Source organism: Pseudonaja textilis, chromosome 1, assembly GCF_049901715.1.
Source record: "Pseudonaja textilis isolate UNSWEBS1 chromosome 1, rPseTex1.2, whole genome shotgun sequence".
Lineage (NCBI taxonomy): Eukaryota > Metazoa > Chordata > Lepidosauria > Squamata > Elapidae > Pseudonaja > Pseudonaja textilis.
This window is the reverse complement of record NC_141990.1, coordinates 64,859,445-64,883,842: the sequence shown is the minus strand read 5'-3', so window position 1 is coordinate 64,883,842 and position 24,398 is coordinate 64,859,445. Positions and strand designations below refer to the sequence as shown.

The following is a 24,398-nucleotide window of genomic DNA, read 5'->3' as shown; positions in this document are numbered from 1 at the left end:
ATATATTCTGTTATTATAAAAAGCAAAATGGCTGTGTAGACTGCATAATTCTATATAATTCAGATGAAGACCTAAATGAGCAGATGCTTAAACAAAAATCTCTAATTTTTCTAGGACTAAGAGGACAACAGTTTGGAATTTCTTTATCTTCTCAGATTTCCATTTAAAACAATGTTTTTCAATTTTTTAAAAGAAGCCTTTCTTACCCTTCTGAGAAATCATTCTTCTCTGTGCATCATACTTACTTTTATGACAGCTGTTTCTCCTTACATTGGACTGAGAATTTCCTTATTGTTTTAACTGTTTCTTTGAAACTGTTTTCTATTGTTGTCTATTTGATTGTAATGCATGGTATCCCATTTGCAAGGAAGAGATTTCAGATTTCACCTATCTTGTTTTCATCTTTTCTTATAAATCCAATCCTTACATTTCTAAAACTACCACTCAATATTTGGACTTTCTTTAAATGTGTTATTTGATGACTAAAGTTGATGACTTAATGAAATATAAGAATCATAGGAATCAAAATTTATGAGATTGAAAAAGAGAATATAAAATAATTTTAAATGTTAATTTATTTTTTAAATTTAAAATTACACCTATATTGCTGTGATATATGATATATAGGTGTAATTTTATTAATAAAAACAAAATACAGCATGTATGAGTGCAATTGTAATGGCTGATTTTGATTTTAAAAGTTACTCGAGCATTGCATTAAGCATTGTTTCTATAATATAGCAAGTCAGGAGACTGCATTTTGAAATTGGGGTTATGATAGTTGGTAATCAGTTACAATTTTTTTAAAATTCTAGAATAAATTGGATTATAATTTACTTTCAGAGTTCTTATCCTGATATAATTTCATTTAAATTAAAAAGTTTATTTATTGAAGTTATATAGCTGCCCATATCAAATGCTTGACTCTGGTAATTATTAGTCGCAAAAACTTAGATGGTAATTATATAGCCTCTGTTAGCCTTACCTTCTACTTTTTCAAAGAAGACTATAATATCTAATATAAGGAAATCCTTTCATTCTTCTTGATTTATATCATATCTTTACAAGCTCTTAATGTCCTCACAAGAGGAATGCAGATATCATTTAATGAAAGTCAGATCCTTGGAAATACTAAATGTTATATCTAAGTTCAAAAAGAGGAAAAGGAATTAATAATAATAATCAGAATAGAGCTGGAAGGGACCTTGGAGGTCTTCTAGTCCAATCCTCTGCTCAAGCAGGAGACCCTATACCATTCCAGTCTCTTCTTAAAATGGGTAAATCAATTTGAAATTAGTATTCTGAGCAAATATTAAGAACATTGATCTGTAAATGCTAAAATTCTGGACTGCTCATGAATTAATATAATAATAATATATTTTGGCAAACTAATTGGTTGATAATTGACTATTTCTATAGTAGATGATGAGAATAATACAGAAAAAATATATCTTGATTTAATCAAAGTACATGACATTCTGGTTAGCAAATTAAACATGGGCTGGTGGCATGGTAACTAACTGGATGTATAACTGGCTTGAAATTTATACTGAAAGAATATGGTGAGAAAAGATGAAAAGAATTCTATACTAGATCGGTTATCAGTTGGGTCAACAAGGACAGTGCCAGACGTTAAAAGTTCCTAGGTAGTTGTCAACAAGTGGGCAGTGGGACTCAGGAACTATAGCTGGGCAATCAGGGCCTAGCTCTGTAGGATTACTGAAAGAACAACAACAGATTAGACAAAATAATACTCTGTTGGAAAATTGTGCCATAATCACATATTATTAATTGGAAGCAACAAAGCAGGGATACTTAAAGCAAATGTTTGAACATTGGAGAATAATTTTCCCAGTCTCAAATATCACTGAACAACAATTAGTAGATCAAAGGAGATTCATTACTAAAAATAGAATATTGAGATTCAGAAAAAAAATATGAAAATGAAAGACTCCAAAACAATAGTCTAAGAAACTCTGATAAGAATAATTGTAAATATAAAGGGAACAACTGATGTGAATTATAGAAATAATAGCTTAGAAGAAATAATGGCAACAGAACCAGTATAGGCCTGCATTGAAACAACCTATGAACTGATACCCTGAAAGGAAGAATTAGAAGAGAAGATTATGGCATATTCAGAATTATCAGTAGAAAGTACTGATAATTTCTTGAAAGTAATTCCCTCATATGTTCTGATACCTATAATGAAGGATGAAAATAAGGCTTTTGCAAGGATTAAAATTACATCTGTCGAACAGACTAGTCAGTTTGCCTAAAAGATAGCAGTGATGGTTACAGAAGAACTCGGTATTGAAATTAGAAAGCCACAAGTAAACACTTAATCCCAAAGTGGAGGTCAAAGTAAAAAAATTAAGATCAGATGCAAATAATTAAAAAAAAGAAAGTGGAAATATTGAAGAATGTAAGTAATCAAGACAAGTCTATTATAAAATATTGACTTAGAACCAGAAAACTTGAAGAAACTTTGGACATCAATTGGAAGACCTTATAAAACAACAGAAATAGTGAAAAATTGAGTGAAAAGGATTAAAACTGAACATCTCTTAGAAATGATCAATTGCATGGCTTTTGGTTCAAATATCTGACTACATTGCATCCAGTTATACCTACACAGCTTAATGAAGTATTGCATAAAAGAGTTATCAGCAACAGATTATTAACTGGCAAAACATACTCCTGATTCAAAAATACTCTGCAAAAGGGATACCACCCAGAAATCATAGATCAATAATAAGTTTAAATCACTCACAGGCATAATAATGAACAAAATCTAAGATTATCTTTGAAGATTCTCAATCATCCAGGTCATGGTTGTATCAAAGGTGCTATTTCCAAAAGGCACCTGGACTTTCTTGTTTTTTTCGTTGAAAACATTTCACTTCTCACCAAGAACTGAGAAGCTTATTGGATGATAAGTGAAATGTTCTCAAAGGAAAAAAACAAAAAAAAATTAATTGCCTTTTGTAAGATGCACCTTTGGAACATCCAAGATTATTTACAAGAACATAACATCTTTCTGGTAGAATAGAAAAGAAAAGTAGATACAAAAGATTAACTTCTGATTTATAAAGTGGTTTTGGAGAATTATAAAAGCCAATAAGTTAATTTATATATGGTCTGGATTGATGATAAAAGGGTCTTTGATTCATTACTAGATAGTTGGATCATCAAATGTTTGGAAACAATTGTCATTAGAATTAAACATTAGAATGTGTATAAAAATGTTAGAAGGTATGTAGAAAAAATAATAGAGCAAAGGAAGACAGAGTTGATGTCAGCATTAGAAGAGACATCTTGCAGGGTATGGAAGAACAACATCCTGGTTGGGAGGCGGTCTCAAGTGGGGAAATAGTCTGAACTCATTATGTAAACACACTAAGGCAAGGTTTGAACTCTACACATGTGGGCCTGTTTGTTTGCACCTGATGCAGGGTGATTTTTTTTGTCATTGCTAGGATCTCATTTTCAGTGATTTTGAAGAAAATAAATCTTGTCTGTCAAATGGCAAAAATGCTAATAACATTTTGCATTTGCTTTATATGGATGATTCTAAAGCTTTAAGGAAGATCAGAAATTGAAATCCAGTAACTGAGAAATACTAAGAATTTTAACCACAAATATAGCAATATAATTTGGGCTTGACAAATGTGCTACAGTAGGAATAAAGAGGGGTAAGAATCACAAATAGTAATTGAATTGAAATATTGAATGACTAAACCATTAGGAAAAAGCCTACAAGTATCTTGGCATTTTACATCAAGCATGCACAAGTTAAAAATATGTTTAGTAAAGAATACATCCAAAGAGTGAGAAAATTGTTAAAAATAAAACTGAATGGTGGAAACACCATCAAAGCTATCAATACCTCGGCCATACTTGTGATATGTAGGCTGCTGGAATTATTAACTAGATACAAACTGAACTGGACAGTTTGGACTGAAAAACAAGAAAGCTGATGACCACTGCATTACATCTCTATAATACTGATAGATTATACCTGCGCTGCAGAAATTGAGAATCTGACAAAAGCATTATATGATCAATTTCTACAAAATATTGAGGGGAAAATGAATAAAGATAAAAAATCTGGCAATGGTTTACAATTGGAACATTGAAAAAACTGAAGATCTGATTTTAGCTGCACAAGAGCATGCTATTTGAAATAATGCAATCAAGGTTGGAATTGAAAAGTCAACAAATGTTTCAAAATGCAGATTATGTAAAGAAGCAGTAGAAACAATAGATTATATATTCAGCTCATGAAAGATCAAAGGAACTGATTACAAATGATGGAACACAGTCACCAAATTGTTTCACTGGAGCATTTTTAAAAATTATGTGCCAGTAATGAAAAATTGGTAGGAACATATAATTGAAAAAGTATTTGAAAATGATCAAGTTTAAATATTGTGGCATTTAGGAATACAAACTGATAAAGTCTTGGCTCATAACACACCAAGTGTAATTGTAGTTAAAAAAAGGAAAGTGAATAATTTATATGGCAATATTGGGATAGTAGAGTGCCAAAGAATTAGAGAAGAACACAAAATAATAAGTTCTGAAAATCAAAATTTAGGGATAATGGCATAAACTGGCTGCAGTGGACCCGGTGGTTATCAGCACACTGAGTGCTATAGCAAAGAAGTTTGGATACTACTTAGAAAATTTGCAGAATGACAAAATTTCCTTCTGTCAATTGCAAAAGGCCACATTGCTTGAATCCACATACATCTTCAAATAGAATTTCGAAACAAGCAATTTCAGAATGTTTGAAATCCGAATATAAATATATGGTTACCACTTGATGATAACTCTGGGATCTGATTAATGTTAATAGAGCCTCCATAATAAGCTAGAAGCAGTGTTGCAAAAAGTGGAGCATTTTAATGATAAGCCTTAAAACAGTTTGAAAAAAATGGCAGTGGTGACCTTCAAGCAGAAAATGTATAGTATAGCTATTTTTTAATGTTTCATTAAACACTTATAGCTATTTTTAAATGTTTCACTAAACACTTTCAATATTTATATAGGAATTCAGCTGGTCATAAAATATGCTGTAGTTGGTAGTTAGCTTAATCTATTGATACTTGGATCCTTTTATTATGTGCTATTTCATAAATCTAGTAACGTCACACATTGTGATGAATTGGTGCAGGAGAAAAATATTTTCAATGCCAAAACATGCATATTTGATAAGGACAAAGAAAGCAGATGAGATCAGTTTTGAGAAATTATCTTTACCTAAATAAATAAAAGAAGACAGACAATACCAAAATAAAATTTCAGGAATATTTTGCTATGAATTATGAACAGAATAGTAGGGTATTGAGTGTGAAGTGTAAGCATACCTAATTGCCTACCTGACCATTTCTTTGGGATGACTACACTTTTACAAAGCACAGAAGTGGAGTAACAAATAGCAAGCCAAAGACACTAAAGACATGAGGTAAGAAAGAAAGGGAACTCCAAATTACTTTTCTTCTACCACATCCCTTTTCTGATCTTTTGTTCTTTAACTGCTTCTTTCTTTTTGAGGTTCTCATCATGTCTGTTCAACCATAACTATGTCAATCTTATTCTGAAACTGTTCATTTATCCATCATATATTTACTTTGTAATTCAGTCTTCATTCTCTACATATGAACAAATCAGCTCAATGTTCATATGTATGTATGCATTATTTATTTATATGCTGCCCATCTTACTATCAAGCGACTGTCAAGTGGGCTGCTTACAACATTGTACTTGATCAAATACTATTATATTCAGTCTGCATTCATTCAGCACTGATTCATTTTAACCCTATTTCTTTTTTTAATCTCATACATTTAATTATTGTTCCTACTGCTTTCAACTTTCCTTTTTAACATCTCTCAATTCCATACAACAAGATAGATAGAAGTATGCATAGCCATTTTCATTTCTTTGAACATTCATTCATCACAACAGATGAATTTGAACATTCATTTTCCCATTTATAGTTAATTATAGTAAGGTATAAAACATGCACTATATCCACCTAAAAATGAAGAAATGAAGCAAAAATATCTTGTAGTTTAGAAATCTCATTTACAAGAAAGGCCAGCCAATTCTCAGGATGTGTTTCTTTTATAATCCAGGAAGGATTAGCCCTTCTTGAATTGGTGTATCACATAGTCATTTTCAACGTATATTTATGCATCTTTAACTGGTTTTTGCCTTATTCTCAACATAAGGACACAAATGTTAGAGTTGGCTATTTCACAAGAGATTAAAATGTATTTGATGTTTATTTAACAGGTATGTATATATTAGATTTATCAACACAATATTTTTGTTTAGGTCTTTCTTTTGTTTAAAAATAAACACTGTACACGTGTCAAGATTAATTAGCTTATTGAAGTGGAATGTATATATTCAGTAGCTTTATTGCATACAACATCAACAAAGTTTGGAATGAAAAAATAATTTCCATTTATTCACTTCAAATTTTTGAAGTAGAAAAGCCCGTTATCTTTAAATTTATTTTTTAATAAAGAAATATGCAAATTGTAATTTTTTAAAGTGCCTCAATGATCCAGTTAGAAACTTGTAATGTTAGGCAGTTTTTGTTGAAACTTATAATATGACTTCAGAATGACCTGTTTTTCAGCAACAAATGCTTACAGTTTTGTTTTCTGTGATTATGTTAGGCAACATCTTTAACAGTTTTATGTTAAAATAATAAATTATGGCATAGCAAATTATGGTATATTTCATATAGATTTTTGCTTTTGTTGTTGTTGCAGTTCCCGGAGTGTGGGTTTTTTGGCATGTATGATAAAATTCTCCTATTCCGCCATGATCTGAACTCAGAAAATATTTTACAGCGAATTACATCAGCAGAAGAGATACGGGAAGGCGATCTTGTTGAGGTTGTTCTGTCTGGTAAGAATATTTGTTTTCAGTGCAATCCTCATGTTAGGAATAATTGTAATTAATAAATTGTGATATAAATATTTTTAAATCCTCACCCACTGCAGAGTTGATGAAATATTTTATGGAATTGAATATTAAAGATGAAAACATGAAAATACATTTTTTAAAATTGGAAATTGATTCATCCTGATTATTTACTGTAGTGACCTAATGTCATGGACCTCAGTAGGCTTTTACTTCTGAGGTTTGTGGACGATTATATTTTAAACAGTATAAAATTTCATAGTCAAATCCATACTGAAAATGGTAATTTTAAATTTTATGTAAAGGTTGTCAACTCATAAAACAGGAATGCTGACAAAGGTATTTGTCTCATGGTCTTGAAGCATTTAAGGCATTATATTCACTTTTTTTTAGTACTTCAATATTCAGGAAGGCATTAAAACATACTCTTTTTTATATATGTATTTTTAAAGCATTAGCTACAGTTGAGGATTTCCAGATTCGACCTCACATGCTTTACGTTCATTCCTATAAGGCCCCTACTTTTTGTGATTATTGTGGAGAGATGCTTTGGGGCTTGGTACGGCAAGGACTGAAATGTGAAGGTAAGCCAGTTAGTAACAATGAGTATTATAAACAATGTTTCTGTTCTAAATTCCCAGATGCAGTATGTAGTTACATAAATTTTTCAAAAGCACGCCATTTGCATGCCATAATCTGAGTTAATAGTTCTTTTCATACATGAATTTCTTATCTAGTAAGATGATTTATGATGCTATATAAATGTTTCAGTTCCTTGTAGAAGGTCTAATCTAAGTGTATGCAAAAGGCCATGTTGGTCCAATATTAGAAATAATGAGATACCGTATATACTCAAGTATAAGTCGACCCGAATATAAGCCGAGGCACCTAATTTTGCCACAAAAAAATGGGAAAACTTATTGACTCGAATATAAGCCGAGTTTTTCAGCACATTTTTTGTGCTGAAAAAAAAAAAACCCTTGGCTTATACTCGAGTGAGATTCCCTCTGAAAGAAAAATGGTGTGGAGCTCTGGAGCTGGGCAGCCGCTTCCCTGCTTCCGTGTTTCCTTTGCAACTTGTAAGCATGGGGGTAATCGGAAGCAGAAAAGTTCTTGCATGAGGATATATTGTTTTTTCTTTATTTAACTGTTTTTAGTGGGGGGAAAGACCCACCGTCATGTGAGAATGCTCAGACACGAAATCTATCCGCCTGAAAATAAGTGTGTGTGTGGGGATTTTAACAGAGGGAAGACATAGGGAGAAGGCAAAAGCGACGGAAGATCCTTCAGGGGAAACTGAGGGGGAGACTCACCCTTGGTCCAGATGAGCCCCCTTCCCCACCCCTAAGGAAGCAGAGGCAGCCAGCAAGGGCAGGCAAGCCCCGCTTTGCGGACTCCGTCCATCCTCACTCCCACCCAAAGCCACGAAGTCCCCCAATCGCGCAGCCCAGAATCGCCCTCCCCTCAGGGGGCAGCAACGACTCCCGGTGTTTCCTGAAACAAGAAGCTCCGCCATGCAATGAAAGCGCCCTGGCTCTAGGCTCAGAAAACAACGCGACCCGAGGTGGCTTCATTTCCTCAGCCCCAGCTGCTTTCAGTCCGCTCGGGAGGAGGAAGGGGAGGTGGTAGCAGTGGCTCGCGTTGTTTTCTGAGCTCTAGGCTCTAGGTTCGCGATCTCAGAAAACAACACGAGCTGAGGTGGCTTCGTTTCCTCAGCCCCAGCTGCTTTCAGTCTGCTCGGGAGGAGGGGGAGGAGGAGGTGGTGGTGGCGGCTCGCGTTGTTTTCTGAGCTCTAGGCTCTAGGCTGGAAGGGGGCTAATCTGGACCAAGGGTGAGTCTCCCACTCAGTTTCCCTGAAGGATCTTCCGTCGCTTTTGCCTTCTCCCTATGTCTTCCCTCTGTTAAAATCCCCACACACACACTTATTTTCAGGCGGATAGATTTCGTGTCTGTTCTCACATGACGGTGGGTCTTTCCCCGCCCCTAAAAACAGTTAAATAAAGAAAAAACAATATATCCTCATGCAAGAACTTTTCTGCTTCCGATTACCCCCATACTTACAAGTTGCAAAGGAAACACTGAAGCAGGGAAGCGGCTGCCCAGCTCCGGAGCTCCACACCATTTTTTCTTTCAGAGGGAATCTCACTCGAGTATAAGCCGAGGGGTTTTTTTTCAGCACAAAAAATGTGCTGAAAAACTCGGCTTATACTCGAGTATATACGGTAATACAGTGTGGGAGGATTTATCAGTGTAAATATTTTACGGTTTTTTTGTACTTCAATATATTTATAAGTTATCTAGAATGAAAAACTCTTTCCACATGTCTATTTCCTAATCATTATCAAGTTATTAATAATGAGTGCTGGGTAAATTATTAGTGGGAGACTGGGGACAGTTGGGAACAGCTTTTGAAGCAGCTGTTGAAGTCTAAAAAAAAATTCAGTTTCTTTAATCATTTGAAAGTGTTTTGTATGCACTCCTGCACTTCTTTCAATGTGCATATAGAGTATACTTCCCTTGATAATTCTGAAGCACCTCTTCTGATGTATTAATGCACAGGTGCATTAATAACCCAAAGGCCTATTCATTAGTTTGTACCTTAATCTGGTGGTTCTAATATTCAGGAGTGCAGTGTTAAGATAATCTGCTGGGGAAAGAACTGAGGAAAATCAGCAGCAGCTTGAATTGCATAACAGGCACTGTTTTCCAGCTTTAGCCAGGGTGAAGTGCGGTCAGAAAAGCAAATATTCAGGCCAAAAACATTCCATGCATTGTAGAGATCTGCTGTTAATTACATGATCATGGCAATGTTAGAGGTGTTGGTTCAGTTGTTTAAAAATGTGTTATCTTTGCCATATATTTCACTTAATCTGTCTTTCATGAAATAGAATCCTAGAGAATGTGTAGCATCATCAGTAAAAGACTGTTTATCTTCTCCTTTGCTCTCCCTCTCTGTATTAATAACTCTGTATTAATTTCATTAGGGTGTGGATTAAATTATCACAAGCGATGTGCTTTTAAGATTCCAAATAACTGCAGTGGGGTAAGAAAAAGGCGGCTATCTAATGTGTCTTTACCAGGAGCTGCACTTTCTGTCCCAAGATCTGTACAAACTGAATCTACATCCATAGAAGAGGTATTTAATTTTTTTTCTTTTCAAAGAAGAATTAAAGAAAAATTAAAATCAATTTGGTAATATACTGTTATTACCTAAAGCACATAATCCTAATTCCTGTTCTCCTTAATCATATGGAACTTGTGATGGATATTTTGTCAAGGAGCACCACAGTCACACTGAGGGGTAGAGACAAGGCCCCACTTAAACAATGAGTCCTGGCAGACATCATGTTGGGTATGGATCCTGTTCAGAGTTGACCAATGCTGGCGAGGAAGGTCAAAACCTGGCACTTTTTATGTAGGGTAATCTATGTAATTGCCTGTATCTGGGTGTTCAGCAGCCCATTTGGCTTTCCACTATGTGTTGATGTCAACATTGTTAGACAGCTGTTGAGCGAGTACCAGAGAGGGCTTCCTGGATTTAAGACTGCCAATTGATAGATGAGGAAGATCAGTGTGCACAGGAAGAAGAGGGTTTCTCAAAATTTGGTGGACTCCTGTTTGCCTGTTGGTACTGCTAAAATATGGGCATAAGCTCAACTAAAGTAATAATGGAAGCATTTAAAAGAGGCAGAAATGGCTGCCTGACAAGTGCTGACAAATGTTGAAAGTTCCTTTCGTCAATTCATGCTAACATTTTCACATAGAGGAATTGTTTCCAGCCATAAGTAGAAATAGTGTTGTAGTAGACACATTGTTCTACTGTTAGTTCTCAACTTATAACCAATTATTTAACAACTGTTGAAAGCTATGACGAAGCTGAAAAAAGTGAGTGTTGATTGGTACTTGCACTTACAATTGTCACAACATCCATGTGGTTAGTGACCAATATTTGGGTGTTTGGCAATTAGCATCTATTCCCGATGAATAAAACAGCTTCCCTGGTTCACCCGAGTGCCATTTGCAACCTTCCCAGCCACGTTCCAATAAGCAAAGGGAATGGGGGAAACTGAAATTGACTGCAACAAAATGGTTATAAAATTGGGCATGGCTCACTTAATAATTACATTACTTAGAGATGGAAGTTTTTGTCCCAGTTGTGGTTGTAAGCCGAAGACTACCTGTATTAGATTAGATTTTGATCTAATTTCTTGGTCTGTTGCTGTGGGAGGAGGCTGGGAAAATATTTTGGAGTCAGGAATGGTTGGAATCTAGAGCAAAAAGTATGTTATTACTGAGTTGTCTTTATTCATGAGTTTATTTTTATTTATTTTATTTTGCCTTTGTACAAATAACTCATGGTGAACATATCCAACACACCTTCCTCCTTCTGTTTTCCCTACAACAACCCTGTGAGATGAATTGGGCTAAGAGAGAGTGATTGGTCTAGGGTTATTCATGGCCACGGAGGGTTGAAGGCTTTTGTTTGTTTGTTGCAGCGTTGCCATCCAGAACCTAGTAAAAGGATTCCTTCATGGAGTGGGCGTCCGATATGGATGGAAAAAATGGTTCTTTGCCGGGTGAAAGTCCCACATACCTTTGCTGTTCATTCCTACACTCGACCCACCATATGTCAGTACTGCAAGCGATTGCTCAAAGGCCTTTTTCGCCAAGGAATGCAGTGTAAAGGCAGGTGTTTTTTCTGAAAGTTAATGTCAACTATCAAGACTTTAAAGTCTTTTTAACTATAAAATTAAAGCTGAATAAGCAGGTTAGAATGGTATGGTGAACAAGAAGCTATATAAATAAGATGACAGAAATTTTATGGAAGGCTCTGTTCCCTTTAACAATTTGCTGTTTGAATATACTGGATACAGTTGATGAATAATATTCCCTTCTTAGTTGAATCATTTACCTGCAAGAAATTCCTTATTGGTTAGTATTACCTGGTGAATGTTTGGTTACTTTTTAAACTTATTAGATTCAAAATTAATCCAGTATAGATAGTGTTATTTATCCTGCAATTAGTTTTCTGCTTTCTGCCCTATTTGCCTAAACTTATTATGATCATAAAAGACTATTAGTATTTTGACAAGGATGAAAAATGTTTATGATTTCAAATCCTGCTTAAAATCTTAATATGCATAATGCCATTGTAAAATACACTTAGCACCATGTCTGATGCTGACAAAGAAACAGGTAGATTGAGAATTCACAACTCACTTTCTTAATTGCAGTTTAGATATTGATAATTCTACTTCCGTGCTAGATCTTAATTTTAAGATATCTTCTTGGGAGTGCTCCAGCTCTCATCAGTCTCCTTCAGTTAGAATGACTGAATTAAATTAAAATAATCTTGCAATGGTAGTACATACAGCTTTATGTCAAAAATTCAGCTTTGATCCAAAGAATTATTTGAATGTTCTTATTACTTTAAAAATATGTCCTGAAAATAAATAAAAGTGACTTCAAAAAGAGGTTTCAAAGAGATTATACAAAAATAATAAATACATACATAAACAAAAATTTCCCCTTAATTTAGATTGCAGATTTAATTGTCATAAACGCTGTGCCTCTAAAGTACCTAAAGATTGTCTGGGAGAAGTAGTCTTCAATGGAGGTAAGATATGTCTTGTAAAGTATTGCTGGAAACATAACTTTGGGTTATGATATACATGCATGGCTTTTCTTTGCACCTCTTTTCCATATTCTGCATATACCAAAATTGTTAGACAAGCATAGTGAAGGAATTTATTTATAGCTCAAATAGTTCTTGAGTTATAACCATTATGGAGCCTGCTCATTATGGTCACAAATTGTGACTGCATTAAGTGAGAAGTCCATCTGATTGCCTCACTTAATGATCCCTATCCCTTATCTCTCCAGTGTGGATGCCTCAGGGGAAGTGAGGCTTTGGGAGGCTTAGTGCTCCCAGAGCCTTGGAAGGCTTCCCAAGGCCTCTCCCCACTCTCTGAAGCAACCTGTGCTCCACTTCCTGCAGGCCTTGATCTGGCTTCCCACCCCACTAGGTCCATACCTTCCTTTCCATCCCGCTGCCCATTTACTTTCTGTACAGTAGATATCTGGAGTTCCGGACCTCACATTGGGGAAGGAGAATAGGGGCATTACAGTGACCATAATTTCAAAACTGGATTGTAAGTAACTTTGGGAGGTCTGCTTCAACTTTGAACGGTTACTAAGTAACTGGTTGTAAGTCGAGGACTACTTGAACAACTAGAAAGAAATCAGCATTGGAGGCAAAACATTGCTTTTAGCAATGCCTGAAGTTTTTACAAGGGTTATTAGAATGAATACTTGTCTAATTCTTTTAAATTGCCCTGAAGAGGAATACTCACTACAATTGGTCCTCAAATTATGACCAGTCACATAGCAATTGTTCAAAGTTATTATGACACACTCCCAAAAAGTTACTTATGGCCCAGTTTCAAAATGGTCTTTTGCCATTGTGATTGACTACAGGGATGCTACAGTGCTCACTCATATACCCATCCCATCCCACTGGGTCCTTCCATCCAAGGGAGATCAGGTCAGTTCTAGTGGGCACGAATCTGCTGGACCTTGCAAGTATCCAGCTGCCTTTCCCCGTAGAGATCAGGCCGTCTGGAATTTGCAAACTCCAGCAAGCAAAGGGAGATCAAGCTGACTGGAGCTTGCAAGCTTCCAGTTTCTTTCCCTTCCAAGGACTTGCAGGGCTCAGCCTACTCCTGAGCCCAGCAAAATCTAACTCAGCTTTCTAGCTTTTGCAGCTTCTGAGAGACGGATCCAGGCCAATACAGGATCTACTTTCTTACAAACCTGGCCTTGTGGCAAGCAGGTGTTATTTTCATAAACATGTAAAGGGCTCCCTTTTTTAAGGCAGCTCCATAAACTCCACAAACAAATGAAGCCTCTTTAAAAAGAATGGAACGTTCTTAAAAAAATAATCTCTACAGTATCACAAAAACAGAACCTGTTGCAAAATAGCATAGGTTTGCCATGAGGATGGGTCTGTCAGAAGGCTGATGGCTGAAGACTGCAAACATTGACCTGCCTGATCTCCCCTTGCTTACTGGATGGGAAAGCTGAAGGATTGTGGGTACCCTGAAGGGCAAGAAACAGAGCATGAGATGCCTCAGAAGGTAGCCTTGGAAGGCCCAGGCAGGCAACCCTGGGCCTATGTAGGCTTCCTGGGGCCTCTCCCATCTCTGAGACACCCTGTGCTCGATTTAACGATGCTCAGTTTGTTTATCAGGGAGAGCAAGAGGTGGGGCCATTAAGCAAGGCAATCGCAACATGCATCCCTATTGGGCAGGCTCCATCATAGTCATATCTTACTTTTTATCTTATGTAACATTTTAAATCTGTATCTTACACAAAGTGTCAAATAGGTTTTACATATATACATTTATGCTCCATATTGTCCTAAAGATCTGAGTAGCAAACATTCCTTTATTAACAACAACAACAACAACAAGATAAAATGCTGATTGGCAACATGCTAATTCTTCTGTCTTGCTAATCACTGAGTATCCTTTCCACGATTACAGAATTGTCTTCTCAAACTTAATTTTAATGTAAAAATTTGTATAGAATGCTGTCTCATGTCACCTCAATTTGGTATTTCCTAAATATCATTTAAGAAACAGCTAAATTATAGCTTACACGTAGACAGCCTTTTTCTGAAGCAGATTAAAGCACTATTCTCAAATTTACTTTATGTAGCTTGATTTCTGTGGCTCGCAAAAGTGAGAATTGTTTATGTGTGTTTGTATATTCATATGTGTTGGAAGTGAGGACTGCTTATCCTTGGTTACCTGCTGTGATTGAGGCTACAGGAAACCAAATTTAATTCGATACGTGGGCATTGAACCAGGTATAGAAGGAGATCTGTTCTCAGATTGTCATCCTGTCCACACCCTTTCCTGGAAAGGTCTGGTCATGATGTTGCATCAGAAGGGTAAGAGTCACCTGGCATAAGTGATGGAAACTATACTTACGCCAACTTTCCACTAATGGAGAATTAGTGCCCTATTTCCTAAAGTACCTACATGCAAGATGTATTGTTGCAAAACAAAGCTTGGCCCCAAAGTTTTTGCTTGTTCTGCTGAGTTTTGGGGATTTTTCCATAAGCCTAGTACATAAAGATAGATACTTAATTCAAATTGTATGAATGTGATATATTTCTTAATATATTTTACATATATTGAACTGTAAAATTGTGAATTTAAAAATATTTTGTTGTTATGGGAAGAAGAACCAGCTAGCCCAGGTCAAGATACTGATATGCCAATGGAGGTTGATAGCAGTGAAATGAATAGTGATGTTGGGAGAGGACTGGATGATGTGGAAGAACCATCTCCTCCAGAAGACAAAATGTTTTTCATGGATCCAACAGATCTTGATGGAGACAAAGATGAAGAGGCTGTAAAAACTATCAGGTTGGTGAAATCAAGATATTGCACTTGGGATACACATGTAATACATCCTTGCACATCATCCTCTGCTTCCAGGTTTCTAAGTCTGATATTAAAGACAATATATTGTGCAATTTACACTTTTGTTTAGGTGGTTTTTGACCAATAAGGAGGCTCAAAAAATAGTTCATTAAGAGAGGCAATGTGGAAATAAAAGAGACAACATGAAAAATATTTTTTTTACTGGGTAAGCCATGGAAAATGTGGTCTGGATTTATATGACCATTTTATTATACTGATTCCAGTTCAAAGTCATTCCTAATGCAAGTAAATTAATTCGGAAGAAAATGTAAGGAATCAGTTTTTACAATGAATGTATGTCTTGTTAAGTCAGGTTAAAGGAGCATAGATGCAAATTGAAAAAAAGTTTTTTGTATTCTTTATATGCGTGTACAAGTTGTAATGCAACTAATTTGCTCTAAAATTATTATTAAAAAGGTAGAGGTGCAAGTGTAATTCCTGGAATAAGAGTATACTTGGATAAATTGTTCATTTATAATTCATTACATGGCCATATAAAAGGAATATTGTGAAATTTTTTCCAAATTATACAGTAGTAATAATAAAAACTAATTTTTCAGAATGACATTGTGAAAACAGAAAGTTTGTAACAGCAAGTTGATTCTACTGTATAACATTCACAAAAGTACTGTCTCTTCATCTAAAATAAAAGTTCATTTTATCTGCTATGTGTTTTAAATCCTTCCATGTGTAAGTAGGGCTTGGCTTGAACAAACAGAACAGAATGCTCTCCTGCCGTGACTGTAGAAATGGAAGGTGACCGCTGGGTCTCATGTAGAATAGAACTTTATAGTGCTTGTTTTGCCATGCAAAGGAAAGTTGAATACAATGAAATTATTCTCATTTATACAGGAGTTCTGCCTTATTGTTTTTTTTAAGTTAGTGTAAATCCTTTAATTTGACTAGAAATTTTTGGAATTTAGTTTATACACCATTTTGTGAACATAAATGGTGCATAGCAGCTTTTTATCCTAGCAAGATATTTTAACTCTTTTGATCGTATAATGCAAAGATGCCCAATATTGGAAATAGAAAGAGGTCTTCAGGTCATGGGCAAGCTTGTCCAGATTGCACAAAGTAGCCAAAGAGATTGTACACTCATTCCAAGCAAATGGCTGATGAAGTAGATGAAATGAATGATCAGAGAGATGCTTCCAGCCCAACATGCTATGTTGCAGACTATTGAAGATCATTATTTAGACATTAGTGGTGTCTGCTGCACCTCTGGGATGATAAATGATTGTGCAATTTATTATTCTTCAATAGCCCATCCACAAGCAATAACATTCCATTAATGAGAGTTGTACAATCGGTCAAACACACAAAGAGGAAGAGCAGTACAATGGTAAAAGAAGGATGGATGGTTCACTACACAAGTCGAGACAACCTGGTAAGTAGTAAGCTGTCTTCTTGGTGAAAAACTTTGTATTTCCAAATGCAGGGCATTTCATATTCCATTCAAGAAATGGAACTATTTCTTACAGAAAGATAAAAATTGAAAGACAAGATGGAAAAAGACAGTATTACAAATGGAGACCAATCTGGATCTCCCCATCAAATTCTGTGAATAAGATAAGGTATACAAAATAGAAAAGTTTTGTATCTAATCATCTCCTGAAGCACGGTGGCTCAGTGGCTTCATGACTTTGGAGATTGTTTTTGCTCTAGCAGTTTGAAAGCATGTTATATGCATGTAGATAAATAGGTACCACTTCAGTGGGAAGATGAGCCAGTGTTTTGTGCAGATGGACAGATCCCTTCTGGGGTGGAATATGGATGCAATGTCTGTTAGCCTGGTGATTTTGGCAGAGGGAAAAGGCTCCGGATGATACTACTGGATGCTGTTTGTTTTTCTTTCTGGCGTGAAACTGACTCACCCCCTATGGTGCATCTTGGAAAGGATGCGAGCATGAATAGAAAAGTCAATCTTAGGCAGCCAAATAACTACTCTATTAGCATTATAGTGTCCTGACTAATGTATCATTTCCATATGCTAAAAAAATAATAATCTTGAGGCATATAATGGCTTTCTTGTATCACATAAAGACTTTTGCAAAGCATTGTGACCATGGTGCTGATACCTAATGCTGTTGCCTTGGATTAAGAATTGGGTTTAGCTCCTTGTGCCAAAAAATGGCATAGCCAATACAAGGAAATTGTTCAAATTCTGTGTTCATTTAATAACTATTTTCTACATCAGTTCAAGAATGTTTAAGAATATTTAGTTTAGGAATATTGTAACACAGATTATAATTTTTGTTAAAAGGATCCAAACATAAGCAGGACTGTTGAAACTTTTGAAATTGATTCTAGTAAATAGTGTCTGTACATAATTTATATGTTGCATATATAAATGTACATATTTAGCTGCTAAGAGTTTGATTTTAAAATGGGCAGTTATACAAAAGAAATGAAAAGTTGCTTCATAAACCGTAACTGTACTTTGTTGCAGAGAAAAAGGCATTACTGGAGGTTAGACAGTAAAAGTCTTACGCTATTTCAAAATGAATCTGGGACAAAATATTACAAGGTAAGAGATTATCCACATCTCAACTCCTCTTTAAAATATTATTTGCCTACTATCATTTCATTTTAATTGCTTTCTACTAGATGATGTACAATTTAAAACTGTTAATATGTATAGATATATTTATAATGAGATGCAGTTTTATAGTTTTATCTCTGGTGAACTACTTTCTGTTTTGATTGTGCATTACATATTGTAATTTATATAGTTATAATCTGATGGAAAGAAATGAGAAATGTGAAATACAGGCAGTTCTTGACTGACAAGTGTGTTTAGTGAGTGTTCGAACTTACAACAGCACTGAAAAAAGTGACTTATGATTTGTGACCATTTTTCACTTGTGACCATTTATGGCCATTGCAGAATCTCTGTGGTCATGTATCAAAATTCAAATGTTTGGCAACTGACTCATATTTATGATGGTTGCAATGTCTCCGAGTCATGTAATCACCTTTTTCGACCTTACGACAAACAAGGTTCATTCAATAACCATGTTACTAACTTAACAACTGCAGTGGTTCACTTAACTGTGGCAAGAAAGGTTGTAAAATTGGACAAAACTCACTTAGCAAATGTCTCACTTAGGAACAGAAATGTTGGGCTTAATTGTGGTCGTATGTCGAGGACTACTTGTTTTGTGGGGAAAAGAAATATTTGCATCAGGAGTTAAGTTGTAGGAAAAAGATATGACTATTAAGGGAAATTATGGTTTTGGTCTGTGATATAAACAGCTGTGAATAAGGGGAATTGTAAAGCATGTATTATAAAACTTCATGTATAAGCATGTACACACAGATATGCCATAGACATACAGCTAATCCTTGACTTGTGACCATTTAATGATTGAAGTTACGATGGCACTGAAAAGTATGACTTATGACTAGTCCTCATACTTATGACTGTTGCAGCATCCCCACAGTCACGTGATCAGAATTTGAGGATTTATCAACCAGCATGTACTTACAATAGATGCAGCATCTAAGATAAGATAACTTTGTCATTTTTTACTGTGGGCACACTGGCACACATTAAAAATGAAATTCTGTTGCCTTCTCTCAAAAGTGTACCCATACATAACACACATATAGATATGATATGATGGTATATATATCATATGATACACATACACACACATACAGATATACCCTGTTTCTCACAAAATAAGGCCAGGCCTTATTTTTTTTTGAGCCCTGAAAAAATGGCTAGGACGTCTTTTCGGTGTGTGTGTGTGTGTGTGTGTGTGTGTGAATTAATTTCTCCCCCCCGTGCACCAGCACCGTCTCCAACAACAGTGTCTGAGTCACTCCCGCTTTCCCCCCATCCCTGTAACAACAGGAAAAAAAAGATTTTGAGGTACCTGGGAGTGCTGCGTGCTGTGTTTTGGTTTAATCCTGAGCAGCTGGGTGGGTGTGAGAAGAGCCGAACGAATGTCTCTGCTGCTGCTACCCTTGGTGCTCCAGCCTTGGTCTCTGCAAGTTTGAAAAAGTCCCAGTGCGCAGCCCGTTCCTGCATTCCAAGCGCCCAGGCCGAGCTGCAGCTGTCCCTCTTTTGCCAGTGCCATCTCCAATAACAGTGGCAGCAGCGGCGGGAACCGTGGAAGCATTTTGGGCCGCTTCTTGGGTGGGGGAGCCACCTCCGTAACTTCCACGGTTCCCGCTGCTGCTGCCGTTGTTATTTGAGACAGCGCTGGCGAGAGAAGGACAGCTGCAGCTCGTCCTGGGTGCTTGGAATGCAGGAATGGGCTGTGCATCTGGACTTTTGCAAATTTGCAGAGCCCGAGGCTGGAGCACCAAGGGTAGCAGCAGCAAAGACGCTCGCTTGGCTCTTCTCATGCCCACCCAGCCGCTTGGGATTAAACCAAAATGCAGCGCGCAGCGCTCCCAGGTACCTCAAAATCTTTTTTTTCCTGTTGTTACGGGGATGGGGGAAAAGTGGGAGCGACTCAGATGCTGTTGTTGGAGATGGTGCTGGCGAGAGAGGCGCCAGCACCGCTGGGAACCATGGAAGCTACAGAGGCCAGAGAAGCAGCTGAAACGCTGCCGGACATCCACGCCAACGCCACCCGCCTGCTAACCTGGGTAAGGGAGGGGTAAGGGAGCCCTCCGTGCTCCAGCATGGTGTTAGGAGTGGCTGATGGTGAGGCGTAGCTGCCCGCGGGGCACTCCTAATGGCAAGTTCCCCCCCTGCCTTCCCTCCCCAATTTTGCATGTTTTAAACTAGGCCTAAATTTGTGGGGAGGGGCTTAATTTCATTTTATGCCTAGAAAACATGCTGGGTCTTCCTATGGGGGGGCGTATTGTTGGAGAAACACGGTATATACCTACACCCTAACATATAAATACATATAAATATTAATCACTGTCCATCTTGAATACGTAGTGGCAAGAAGCAGATCCAGATTCAAACTGGCTGAAGCTGGATGTTCTGCTTCGGACACCATGAAGCCTCCTTCCAGAAGGTAACAAGAAAACAGGTCATGAAGAGGATGTATAGCGTCTCAGACAATACAGCGGACCCTGCTCAAGCATCACTTATATGCTATGTCCTGGATAGAAGGGAGTGAACTTCCAATAGTCTTTTCTCCATCCTCATCACTCTCTGCATCGCCTTCCTGTCTGAAACAGTAATGCTTCCCAAACCAGACTGTAATGCAATATGACAGGATGCTCCCATCTGTCCTTCTATAGAAAGTGGTAAGGACAGGGGAAGGAAGAGGTATTTTTCTCATGCGACGCAGACAATGCAGATGCTTCTGTGTCCACTTCACCAGTGTCTCGCTATTGAGTGATCAAGCCAGCCTACTCCTTAGCTGCACATCCAGAAATTTGATTCTGCTAACCATCTCCACAAGTGAATCATTTATACACAGAGATGTGGTTGTGCCTGCCTTTTCTGAAATCGACAATGATCTCTTTAGTTTTTTCAACATTTAAAATAAGCCTGTTTTTATTACACCAGTTCGCAAAACCCTTTACCTCCTTTTGGTAAGCACCCTCATTGTCATCTTGAATAATTCCACTATTGTTGTATTGTCAGCATACTTCACAATATGGTTGGTGGCACAAGAGTCATGGGCTAACAGGGTGCACAACAGTGGACTTTGGATGCAGCCCTGAGGAGAACCTATGCTCAAGAAAATGGTGTTAGAAATATTAGCCCCAACTCACACATACCGGGGCCTGTCAATAAGAAAATCAAGAATCCAATTGCACAAAAGTGTATTAAAGCCTAAGAGGCCCAGTTTGTCTGCTAGATGCTGAGGAAAGATTGTATTAAATGCTGAACTGAAGTTGACAAACAGCATTCACACATGAGTGTTTCTTTCCTCTAAGTGCGCCAAGCTCAGATGGAGAACAGAAGAAATAGTATCCTCTTGGAATGATTTGGACAATAAGCAAACTGAAGCAAGTCAAATTCTGGAGGGAAGCTAGATACAATAATGTCCTTTATCAGGCTCTCAAAACACTTCATAATGAATGGATGTAAGTGTAACTGGATGATAATCATTAAGACCCATAATTGTAGACTTTTTTTGGCACTGGCAAAATAATGGCTGTCTTAAAATATGATGGGATCACTGCCTGCTACAATCAAAGATTGAAAATATCTGTAAGAACACAAGCCAACACCCCCCACATTCCCTAAGAACATGCCTTAAAAAAGAGAGAGAGAAAAAAAAAAGAAAGAGATTAAGAGTTGTTAACCTAATCCTGCGTAGCTTTTTCTCCGGTAATATTGTACTACTAACGAGTATACAAAACATTTGTTAGACCAATTCTTAAATACAGCTTATCTGTCTGAAACCCACATTGCATATTGGACATTAACACAATCAAGAGAGTCCAGAGATATTTCACAAGAAGAGTCCTCCACTCCTCTACTCATAACAGAATACCTTATGCCACCAGACTTGAAATTTTAGGCTTAGACAACTTAGACATACACCACATTCGGTCCAACCTTAGCATAGTACATAAAATTATCTATTGCAATGTCCTATCCATCAGTGACTTCTTCAACTTCAACCAAAACAATACAAGAGTACACAATAGATACAAACTCAAAGTAAACCGCAACAAACTCAATTGCAGGAAATATGACTTCAGCAACAGAGTGGTCAATGCCTGGAATACTCCACCTGACTCTGTAGTTTCTTCCCCAAATCCCAAAACTTTAACCTTAGACTGTCTACTGTTGACCTCATTCCATTGCTAAGAGGTTTTTAAGGGGCATGGATAAGCGCACCAACGTGCCTACTGCCCCGTCCTAATGTTTTATTCATATCCATTTCATGTATTAATAAACATGTTTACTTATATCTGTTAACTAATATATGCTCGACAAATAAATAAATAAATAAATGTCCAGGGATATTATCTGGGCCTGCTGCCTTTCGAATGTTAACTTTCTGCAATGTCCTCCAGACTGAGGTAACATCAAAGCTAAGTACTTGCTTGTCAGAATGGGTCACAGCTTTCCTTGCAGGGGTGCTATTTGATGCCTCGAATCTTCCAAAAAATGTGTTCAACTCATTTAAAAAGTCTGTGTTATCTTTGCATCTTGATGGAGCCACCTTACAATCTGTAATTCTTTTGGATTCTTTGCCACATATGCCTGGAGTTCATCGTGTCCTGAAAAAAGTTGTCAACTTTCTGACGACGGGCTTGCTTTGCTCTTTTTATGGTGCTTTTCAAATTAGCTCTGACTGTTCTACTTTCCAACATATCGCCAGATTTAAAAGCCACATTCTGTGGTTTCAACCTCATATGTCAACCATGGTTGTTCCTTAGCCTTCACAACAATGTTGTTAAGGACACAGACATCCTCAATGCACTTTTGAACATATGCAGACACAAGTGGTGGCATACTCCTCTATGTTTATATGTTGGTTATATGTTGCCGCTTCTTTAAACATGCACCAATCTTTGCACTCAAAGCAATCATGTAATGCTTCTATTGCTCCCTCCGTCAGAAGATGGTCAGAAGAGCCCAGGTGAGGGCGGGGGATAGCTTTGAATTCTTTCTTAATGTTAGAATATGTTAAAATCTGACAATACAATACAATACAATTACAATATACAATACAATCCTTGACTTACTACCACAACTGAGCCCAAAATTTATGTTCTTAAGCGAGACAGTTAAGTGAATTTATGACCTTTCTTGCCACAGTTGTTAAGTGAATCACTGCAGTGGTTAAGTTAGTCATATGGTTGTTAAGTAAATTTGGCTTCCCCATTGACCCTGCTTTTGGGAAGGTCACAGAAGTAATTGCATGACTCAGGATATTGCAACAGTCATTATAAACCAGTGGCCAAGTGTCTGAACTTTGATGTATGATGGTGGGGATTCTGCAACAGTTGTAAGTGTGAAAAATGGTCGTGTGAAAAATGATTGCAAGTCACTTTTTTCAGTGCCATTGTAATTTTGAACGATCACTAAACAAACTGTTGAGGACTACCTGTAATAAATCAGATGTTACCGAATAATTTGCTAAGGAATTAAAATAGGATCTTATAGTATAATCTAACCTCAAAAGTGAAAGGTAATTTCAATATGTAGTTCAGTGTTAAGCAAACTGGCACATTTGATGCTGGGAATGTCAAAGGTAATTAAACTTTACAGGCTGCGTAAGAGAATTCCAAAAGGCCATTCACTGGATACATTAATCTAATGAAAAAATACCATTTAGATTTTTAACAAGAGATAACTTCATTGGTTTGCCTTACTGAGAGATGTTTGTGACTTCCTTGGAAGCATGACTAAGGAACTGGAATAAGTGTACCTATTGAAATGTTCTTAACTGAGTGCATTAATATTTACCTTTTCTCAGTGCTGTCAGTTTTACTGTTGCATATTCTTACAAAGAGGTCTGTCTCCCTGTTAGAGTTTTAATATTCTATATTTTCTGCAGGAGATCCCACTTTCTGAAATTCTTCAGGTGACTCAGCCACGGGATTTCTCAAATATGGTGCAAGGCAGCAATCCTCACTGTTTTGAAATAATAACTGACACAATGGTATACTTCGTTGGAGAGAACAATGGCAGCAGTCACCATAGCCCTGTTTTGGCTGCTACTGGAGTTGGATTGGATGTAGCTGGGAGTTGGGAGAAAGCTATTCGTCAGGCTTTAATGCCAGTCACGCCTGAGACCAGCACTTGCATAACTACAGGACAAGGAAAAGATCACAGTAAGGACTGAAAAAGGCTTGTTTTTTCTTCATGGTGATTTGCTAAATGACAAAATACTGTCTTTAATATTATGGGTCTTTTTCCTAGTATGCAAAACTTAATTAATGCCATTGTTTTATATGTAGTAGTTGGAGTTCCATCACAAGTACCAACCAATTTATTATCCTTTTTTAAAGTCTATTCTTAAGGCATTCAGTAAGAAGCAATACTTTCAGAAGAAGAGTTTAGTGGCTCTGTTGCAC

At 36.9% G+C, this 24,398-nt stretch overlaps 1 protein-coding gene across 2 annotated transcripts in view; it reads left to right on the top strand.

Annotated features, from left to right (window-relative positions):
* Nucleotides 1-24,398, top strand: part of PRKD3 (protein kinase D3) — a 48,648-nt gene that overhangs the window by 13,803 nt on the left and 10,447 nt on the right. The window contains exons 3-11 of one of the 2 annotated variants that reach the window (XM_026695467.2): nt 6,792-6,930; nt 7,398-7,529; nt 9,930-10,081; nt 11,442-11,631; nt 12,485-12,562; nt 15,197-15,380; nt 16,704-16,827; nt 17,890-17,967; nt 23,879-24,155. In XM_026695467.2, the coding sequence (XP_026551252.1) occupies nt 6,792-6,930; nt 7,398-7,529; nt 9,930-10,081; nt 11,442-11,631; nt 12,485-12,562; nt 15,197-15,380; nt 16,704-16,827; nt 17,890-17,967; nt 23,879-24,155 (1,354 nt within the window). Of the gene's footprint in view, nt 1-6,791; nt 6,931-7,397; nt 7,530-9,929; nt 10,082-11,441; nt 11,632-12,484; nt 12,563-15,193; nt 15,381-16,703; nt 16,828-17,889; nt 17,968-23,878; nt 24,156-24,398 lie in introns of both variants that reach the window. The other variant, XM_026695466.2, reaches the window with a different exon arrangement.